The sequence below is a fragment of the Passer montanus genome, unplaced genomic scaffold, assembly GCF_014805655.1.
Source record: "Passer montanus isolate IOZ18808 unplaced genomic scaffold, ASM1480565v1 scaffold71, whole genome shotgun sequence".
Taxonomy (NCBI): Eukaryota; Metazoa; Chordata; class Aves; order Passeriformes; family Passeridae; genus Passer; species Passer montanus.
The window spans coordinates 2,620,151-2,629,104 of NW_024372259.1; the positions used below are offsets into that span (position 1 = coordinate 2,620,151).

Sequence of the window (8,954 nt, forward strand, 5' to 3'; positions counted from 1 at the left end):
ATTCAAAGCTTCACTTCTGCTTTCATTCTTTCTATGAACTACTCAGTTTTCTTTGATCAACCAAATACCACAAAGTTTTATGCCTCAAAAATCTTCCCCTTTCCTCTTCTGCTTTTGACAGTGTCACTTTTAAAGGGACTGGAAATGCCCCCTGAGTCACCCAACACAAGCAGCTTTGAAAAGCATCCAGAATTAGAATGTAAAATTTAATTGAAAGTCCACGACCAGAAAAATAAAGACCCAGCCCATGCTGTCAGGCTATTTTGCTCTGTACATTTAATTTTATTTGATTTTGTAATGACAACGTTACGTCGGCAATGAGAACAGACCATTGTGCATCGCTCGCGTCAGTAACACAGCAAAGGTGGTTCCAGTTGTAAAAATAAATAATAAATAAGAAAGCAGCTGATCTCTCCCTGTAAACACAGCCAGGACAACAGCCAGCGGCTCAGAGGTGGGACCAGGATGGGGGTGGTGGAAGAGGACTCGGAGTGACATCCCCAAACTGGTCTTTGGTCCCTTGCTCTGCTCAAGCAGCTGTGAAAAGCCCAAAGGATGCTGTGCTCCTGCTGTTGCTGAGACAGGGGGGCAAAAGAGAGTTCCCTTGACAAGGAGTGAGTACCAGTGGGATAAGGAGCTCCAGGTTTGGTCTTAGGGGATAAACAGAGCCCTGGAAAGAGCAGGGAGCAGTGCTGGTGGCACATTCCCCAGGACCCAGCACAGGCTCCACATCACCCCCCCACCCACCACTGCTGCCAAGTGGGACCCACACCTCTCCAGGACCCCAAAATTCCTGCTGAGAGGGACTTTCTAAAGAGCTGCCCCCAGCTCTGGCCTGGTGATGTGTCCTGCCACCCCCGAGTCACTGAATTCCGGGACTGGTTTCGCTCACTCCACGGGTTTCTGATAAAGTGCTGTGGCTGCAGACTGGTTTCACCATCCAAGGGAACACCATGCCCAATTATAAACCCAAGCAAAGCCCTGGGTTTTCTCTCCCATGTGTGAAAATCAAGTTTTCCATAGAGTTGCTCTCCAGAGTGCCTGTTTGACCTTTCTGTTCCCTGCCTGGGACAAGCTGCTGAGATGCCTTCCACATCTTTAAGGGGAGAAAGGGAGCAACATGGGCTGCAAAGCATCCTTGCACTGCCATCCAAACTCTCTAGCAGCTCTCCCTGCTGCTACTGGTGTACCTTGCTCCAAAATTGTGCTACAAATCTGTCTGGTCCTCTCAAATTATTACACAGAAAAGGTGGGAGGCATGCTAAGTGCTACAACAGCTAAAATAATTTAATTTACAAGCTCCTTGGAGCAAGGGATACACTTGTGTGCTTTTAGCAGTGCTCCTGTAATAAATATAGCTATAACAATAATAATAATAATGATGAAATAAATAACAATAACAGGGATAAAACGTCACGCACGTGACCTAAGCTTAGGTGCAATCTGAAGCTCGTGGAGCTCAAGCGAGGGACGAAAACGTCACTGCACTGGAAGGAGGTGGAAAGCTGCGATGCAGAGCATGCATAGGACACAGCTGGAGGATCTTGGGATCAGGAGAAGGCGGGAGCAGGATGCCTCCAGCTGAAATTGCCACGTAGCCTCGGGGCTTTGATGCCGGCCATTCCCCGCGAGCGGGAGTGGCAGGTCCTGTGCTGGCCCCGCGGCAGGTGGGAGCTCTTGTGGGTGCTCAGGGGAATCCCATCTCTGAATGAGCCGAGTTGGAGCTGCACTCGCAGCTCAAGCCCGAATTCTTTCCGCGTCCGCAGTGGCAAAGATCTCCGGCCGGGCTGCGAGGGGAGGCTCCGGGCTCCCACCCCCGGGCAGGGAGGAATGCCGCGTCCGGCGGCTCCCGAAGCGCTCAGGGTGCTGGGGATCCCGCTAAAATTCCACAACTTCAGCCGGAACCCCGCCACACGGGCCTCGGCCCTCGCAATCCGCGTCCCACCCTGTGCCTGGCCCCCCGGCTCGTCGCCCGGCCGCGGGTCAGGTGTGCGAGCGCTTGCTGGAGCCGCGGCTGGCGGCCTGCTTGGTCATGTCCTGGTAGGAGGCGGATTTCAGGAAGCGCGGGTAGGAGTCCTTCTCCATCAGCGTGCGCGTCTTGGCCTGCGCCTCGTTGAAGCAGGCCGAGGTGGCCCCCGAGAGGTTCTTGCGGGTGATCTCCCTGGTCTCGTGGTCGATGTTCACCTGCAAGGCAGCAGCGCCCACAAATGTTAGTTCCTCTTCTACAGGAAGACAAAATGTCCTCTTCTGTGAGGACAAAACCCTGGTTTTAATTTGTCTTCAGATGAGGGCGAAGATGCTCACTCTGAGAGACAACTGCTCACTTTGAAAATTTAAAAGGTTTATTAAACCCTAACAAAAATACAACAAAGGACTACATAAGGAAAAATTCGCAGCGCTGGGAACTGCCCCACGTGGCCAGTTCATCTTCAAGATGGATGCTCAGTCTTTTATACCCCTGGGGGTTGCATCAGCCAGCCCTGGCCCCTCCCAAAGTCTGTCAGTCAGCTCTTCTGTGCTATTTATCGGTGGAGACTGATTTCTTGTAACTTGATTGGAGGTAAGGTGTTGCCATGCCTCACCCCCTAAACAACAAGCTTTTCCATTCCCAACTGCCCCAGGCAAGGGGCACATGTGCACACCTTCTTTTTTCCTGTCTTAGACAACCCCAGCTATCTGATGGATGCAATACAGGGCGGGGGGGAAAGGGAACCGTGAGGAGAACAGAAGACATCTCAACTACAACAACGTAACTATACATTACAAAAGCTCTTCTTAATATTCACACAATAGTTATCTTTTAGTTGCGAGAGCCAATCATCTCATTATCCATCTATAACACTCACAAACCTTTCTATCCTTTCACTAATGCGGCTCCGGGGTTTTCAGAGTCTCCCCAAAAATGGCTGCTGTGGGTGACCCAGACAGAGAATTCCAGTTAAGCACAACCTGTCCGGGCCCCTCAGGCAGGCTCCAGAGCCACAGGCAATCTTAGCAAGCTCAGCTCTTAAGTGAGATCAGCTCTTTAGTGATTCTCAGCTCATTTGTGATTTTCAGCTCTTGGCTTGCTAAGTGCCTCAGCAGCAGATGCAGGGAGAGAGAGGAGAAGCTCTGTATGAGCTTCACATTCCACAGATGTGTCTTTGTTGGCAGCAAAGGGTCTCAGTGACAGCTCTTCTGCCAAACTGGACAGAAGTATGGGTTTATAGAGGGTACAGGAGTTTTGGGAAGCAGTCCAATAGTAAGGGTCAAGGCAAAAGTGACCTATCATCTTACAGAGAGATAACGAGGGTCCAAAGGTGGAAGAGGGGCTTCTTAGGTCCACTCATCATGACTAGGCATTTCTTATCTTAAACAACTGACCACCAGGGAGGCCTTGCATGCCCTGTGCCTGCTACACTTCATGGTTAGACTCAATTTCTGTTCCAACATTATGTGATGGACCGCGCAGTGTTAGAAATTAAAGCCCTCAGGAACAAGAGCACACCTTCCCACTGATCCAACAGCACTTTCATAAAACCCACCAGGATATTTTATTCCTTTCCCGCCCTATTTGACGTGACAGAAAATGGTCTCACCTCCCTGGGCGCCTCACTTTGGACAAACTCCTCGAAGATCCTGTTGGCTTTGGAGGCCAGCTTGGTTTTCGACCGGGTCTTTTTGAAGTCCTCGCATGCCAGCCAGAAGTCGAGGTTCTCCTCGCTGAATTCAGTCTTCAGGAAGGTGTGGAATGCATTTACCCCACCTATGGAAGGGAGAGAAGAGCACTTAATGGCAAAGAAGGTGGGGAGGAAGAGGACCAGCAGCAGACACCGCCTGGCGAGTGTTGCCCTGGGAGCTCAGACCGTGACATCCGCAGATTTCCTTTCCTTCCGGGCAAATTCCACCCTCTGAGACACCGCTAATTGGCCTCTAGACTCCAATAAAATCCTTTCCCACAGACAAGTAATCCTCTGGTTTTATTTATCTGACCTTTCTGTAATGAGGCTTCAGAGTATTTTCTTTACAGCTTCGGAAAAGAGCTAATTCTACCTAAGGAGAAGCGCGCTGACGCATCGGAACGCTGCAGGAGCCGAGCAGCCGTGCCTTGATTTTGATTTCTCAGCCCACATCTGGGGGAAACAAGATGCTGAGCATGGGAGAGTAATTGCAGCAAGGATTGCAAAGCTGTGCTGGGAGGGTGGATGAAGTTACAAAGCTAGAGATGCTCATCAGCCATCACAGCACGTGAGGGAGACAGGGGAAAAAAATACACTTGGCCCCAGTGCTGTGGAAGGACTTTGGCTGGCTGGGGAAGAGCTTTTAAGGTAGATAACAACTTTTGGATTAAAATTTGGCGCTTCTGCCATTTGAATTTTGCAAAGCTCAATCAAGGTAATAATTTTTAAAAGGTAAATAGATAATTACAAGGTCTTGGCTTGTTATAGTCAGCAATCTCGTTTTGGCTCTCATTATAATTTATCATCTCTATAATTGTCAAAACTGTTTTTGGAGACTGCCATTGTGCAGAGCTCAGTGTAAGGACTAAAAAAGAGGTCCCATCTCTGGGTCTGGAGGAGCTGCCTGCATAGGGAGAGGGAGACAGCATCTCACAGGAGCCCCGTGCATCACAGAGTGGGAAAAGGGCAAGGTTGTTCAATCAAACAGCTGAATTCCTGCTCCCTGTGCAAGAGCCATCCCCGGAGGCACAGCACAGACAGGCAGAGGGCAGCAATGCAGTTGTCTGAACAAGCCTGAGGGGAGGTGGCTGCACGGCTGTTCCCACCAGACACGGAGAGCAGGCACTGCCTTCTCCCCAGTGTGGAGAAAGGGGTGCTTTGGGAATACCATGATGTTCCCCCTGGCGAGCTGCTCCTCAGGGGATGCCCGTGACAGTGCTCCTGTCCCAAGGCAGGACAGCACTTCTGCCCCCCAAAAAATCCCATCCAGGAGGGAAGGGTACAGCCTCATGGGGCAGGCAATGAGCCCTGTGCCTCAGATCTGGGCAGGAAAGGGACCTCTTTCTAAGTCCTAAAACACCTCATTTGAGGAGGAGGCAAGATTTCATCACACTCTGACTCCAGTCATACAGCTCACTATGAGTACATTTGTCCTACACATTCTCACCAGGAGAAGAAAACAAGATGCTACTCACTTTTGCTCTTGAGGAGCTGGTCAAAGGACTCCCTCCATTCCAGCACCTCTTGGGAGGAGTCTCTGGAAAAGACAAAAAGGATGTGAGGCTCTGTGTCCAGTGGTGAGGGACGGGAGCACTTCATTTCATCAGCTCCATCAGCGGGACACAGCGGCACTCAGCAGGAAACCAAAGCCAGGGGCCAATATCCATTACCTGTGGGCTCTCTTTCCTCTCTCCTCCCTTTCTTTCACCTTCCCTGATGGCTCACCCGACCTCCTCTCCATGCTGCTGGCCAGGAGGTTCTTTAGGGGATGCTCAGAAAAGCCCTTTTCAGCTGGCCCAGCAGAGCCTCCTCTGCAGAAGACCCCCTGCCCTCAGCAGCACTATTTAGTGTTCTGTGTTTAATGCTGCCCGCATTCCCCGGGGACCCCAGCCACTGGTGTGAGACACCAGGGAGTGCAGGAGCCCTGCCTCTCGCCAAGGCCCTGCTCTCTGTGCCTAATGCCAGAGCATCCGTTCCCCTGCCGGATTTTATAGCCGCTGGAGCAGGGGAGTGATCTGTGATCCGCCTTCCCGGCCCGCCTGGGTGGGACTACGTGGAGGGGGAGCCGTGCTCTGTGCTGCGCAGATGGGCTGCAGCATCCCTCCGGAACGGCTGCTCCAGGGGGGCTTGGCCCGGGCTGGACCTGGGGCAGAGCTGGGCTGGGCTTACCTGCGCCTGGAGCCCAGCTGCAGCTTGCTGGAGCTCCCACTCTTGTGTCCCAGCTCGGGTTTGTGAAGCAGGATGCCCAAGCGGGTCTTCAGATCCTTGGCTCTGGAAGGAAGGGAGGGAGGGGTGAGGTGGGATCTCTGCACCATCAGTCTGCTGCCCCCAACCCCTCCACTGGCAGGGGCACAGCCCTCGCTGCCCAGCTTCAGCCACTTCTTGGCTCTCTGGTGTGTGAAATAAACGCTCCCTGCTTGCTTTTCCTGCTCCCTGGCAACCGTGCATTGAGCCTGGGGAACCGTTTTCTCCTGCTCGCTTCCCGGGCAGAGACACATGGAATATAAAGCACGACAAGCTCTTTCCTCTGGGGCAGGTAAAAGCTGCTGGAGCCCCCCCAGCTCCTCGGGGCTAACCTGGTTCCTTTTCCCATCCCGCTCTCCCGGCAGCGCTCTGCTGGAAAAACACAGCGATTTCCTTCCTGTTGGCACAGCGGGAGCATCTCCCTGCTGCCTGCCAGGCTGCTGCTCCCCTGCTCGGATTCTTGGGGTGCCCCTGGGCTCCCAGGAGCCTGTGGAGAGGGCAGCGCCATCCTCCTACCCCATGGCTTCAGGAGGCAGCGGCAGCACTGATGCTCCTGTGCCAGGGGCTGGGATGCTCCTGTTCCAGAGGCTGGGATGCTCCTGTTCCAGGGGCTGGGATGCTCCTGTGCCAGGGGCTGGGATGCTCCTGTTCTAGAGGCTGGGATGCTCCTGCCTGTCCCCGCGGCCAGGGCACGGAGGAGGCACGTCCCTGCCGGGAGGTGTCTGCGGCAGCAGGGCAGGAGGAGCGGCTCCTGTCTGTCCCCAGGGTGTCCCCAGGCGGCGTGTGGCCCAGCTGCTATTTGCTATTTGCCCGCGGCTCGTTCAGGCGTCCCCAGGCCCCCGTACGAAAATCAGGGTTGAAAAGTCAAGCCGGCAGCGTGGGGCTTGGCAGGAGGAGCAACATGTCACTCAACAGTTCGGCAGTGTTGACAAAAATTCTCCTGCTGCCGTCAAGTTGTGCAGAGGCAGAAAACCCTGGTGTGTTTGTACAGCCCTGGCCAGCCTCCTCTCTCCCCCTCCGCTTGTTTCACCTCCGTGCTCCCCTCCTGGGGGGCAGAAGGGATGCAGCAGCCACAAGGAGCCATTCGGCCGCGCTGTTTTATGCATCCCTCTTTCTACCCCGCCATCACACCGGCGGCAGCAGAGCATCTGCCGCCCAGAAGCGCCTTACCTTTCCAGGCAAGAGATGGGCAGCGCGGCTAAGCCCCGGCACATGCTGAGAGCTGGGCACCCAGGCATCCAGCAACTCATCGGCTCCTCGCGGGGGTGCCAGGGGGTGCGACAGGCGGCTGCGGCCCCCGCTGCCCCGCGGTCCCGGCTGGCGGCTGCGGCAGCGGCGCGGAGCCGCGCTTTATACGGGCTGGGAGGCGGGAGAGCGGGAGGGGGACCGGCATCACTGCAGCCTCCAGCCAACCAAAGGCTGCTCAGGCAGCGCCCCTGAAGGGGAGAGCTTAGGTAAGTTTGTGTGCGCTGCTCAGGGAGGGGGGAGTGGGAGGCCCAGGCTCGTCCTTGAGCATCACAGTCATAGCCGCTTCCTCGGGAACAGGAAAAAACAGGCTCGTTTCCAGAGACGTGTGGAGCCTGCTGATGAACCGCCGGCGGGTGGGAGAGCGAGGGACAGGACAGACGCTGCAGCCCTCGCCGAGAGGCGTCAGCTCCATCCCGCTGCTCCATCCCGCTGCCCCAGGGCTTCCAAAGCCCCCCGCCCTGCCCCAGTGGTTCGAGCGGGGTCAGCAGGGTTTGTGCTTCCTGCGGGATGCAGATGGAGCAGGGGGGGTCTAATGGTTCCACTTTCCCTCTCAATGGCACTGCCAGTTCACAGCTGGAATGTATAAGGACAATGTCTGGCTGAAGTTGCAGTTCTTCATCACAAATTCCCTGCTGGGTGTGTGGTGAGAGGAGGGAAGGGAAGGGATGCACATCAAAGGAGCCAAAACCTGGGAAATCATCTAATAATGGAGGATCCTGATGAGACCTGGAATTGAAAGGAGATTAAAAGCCAGGCAGAGGTTGGAAACTGGAGGGGAGGGACTGAGCCAGCAAAAGAGAAAGATGAAGAGAAAGGGTTAAACGAGAGCACACCAGAAAAACCCAGGGTCTGGTGCTACGACAGCCAGAGGTCCGTGAGGACCAACAGGATCCTCATGGACCTCATGGATCTTCACGGATCCTCAACCCGTGGTGAGGTCAGGCTCACACAGGATCCCAGAGCTGCCCTCCCTGCAATTGCCCAGCTCAGCAGCTCTGGAAGGGAGTGCCCTTAACCCCCCTGCTCATGGCCAGCCAAGCACAAGGCCACAGCTGCCACTTCCACTCCTCATCCTCTCCCTTCCTCCCTGCTATTCCCAGCTCAGACGTTTTTCCAGAGCTCAGGCTGTCTCCTACCCTTGCTGCCTGCATTCATCATCCTCTCCACATTGCCAGAGCATCTTTCCCTTTGCCAGAGCATCTTTCCCAGGAGAGATGAGCTGTGCCAGCAGAGTGGCAGCACGAAGCCATCTGGGCCCTGGGCCAGGGAGAGAGGCTCCTCTCAAGCTGCCTTTGGGAGCAGGAGCATGAGGATATCTGGGTGGGAGACACTGGGAGGGACCTCAGCCCCACTGAAAAGTAAAGGAGAGTCCTGTCTTTCTCTCATCACTTACAAGGAGCCCCAGGATGGTCTTGCTCATGGACAGACAGGAAGGATGCACCAGGACTAATGACTGAACACTCACTTGGAGCTCCTCACATAAGAGCAGCCTCCTTCCTGATGGCTCTGGGGATTTTCACTCAAATAATCAAGCCTTCTTGGCTAGCAGATATTCAGTTACAGATAAATGGCTGCAGCTACACCAAGCTCTTATTCATGTCTTCTCTGTGCCTTAAAACCAAGATCAGAGCTGTGATCCTTGGATTCCAGGGAAGAAATGGAAGAGTAAAGGAAAGAGGGTTGGAAGGTTGCCTTTGCCTGTCCAGCTGCTGAGAAGGTCTGTGCACACCCACAGGGTGTCTGTGCACACCCACAGCATGCACAGCGCTTGGCATCAGTTTTGGAAGTGCCACACCAGCCTGG

General features: G+C 54.5%; 1 protein-coding gene across 2 annotated transcripts; it reads right to left on the reverse strand.

Moving 5' to 3' along the window:
- Positions 1–259: 259 nt before the first annotated feature.
- On the reverse strand, positions 260–7,503 carry RGS16 (regulator of G protein signaling 16). 2 transcript variants are annotated; one of them, XM_039730348.1, is made up of 5 exons: positions 7,074–7,503; positions 5,829–5,930; positions 5,135–5,196; positions 3,579–3,745; positions 260–2,184 (listed from the first exon to the last, which is right to left on the reverse strand). In XM_039730348.1, exons 1-5 carry the CDS (start codon positions 7,151–7,153, stop codon positions 1,984–1,986), a joined length of 612 nt encoding a protein of 203 aa, XP_039586282.1. In that variant the 5' UTR covers positions 7,154–7,503; the 3' UTR covers positions 260–1,983. The 2 variants fall into 2 exon arrangements, with proteins under 2 accessions (XP_039586282.1, XP_039586284.1); XM_039730350.1 differs by lacking the exons at positions 5,829–5,930; positions 7,074–7,503 and adding an exon at positions 5,330–5,645.
- Between the last annotated feature and the right edge of the window lie 1,451 nt (positions 7,504–8,954).

Bases quoted from the DNA above. Each gene is read 5' to 3' on its own strand.
- RGS16 (XM_039730348.1), bottom strand. From the start codon at position 7,153: ATGAGTTGCTGGATGCCTGGGTGCCCAGCTCTCAGCATGTGCCGGGGC. The intron at 5,931-7,073 runs GTAAGGCGCTTC...CCTTCCTTCCAG, and splicing joins CCCATCTCTTGCCTGGAAAG to AGCCAAGGATCTGAAGACCC. The intron at 2,185-3,578 runs GTGAGACCATTT...GCTGCCTTGCAG, and splicing joins AAAGTGAGGCGCCCAGGGAG to GTGAACATCGACCACGAGAC.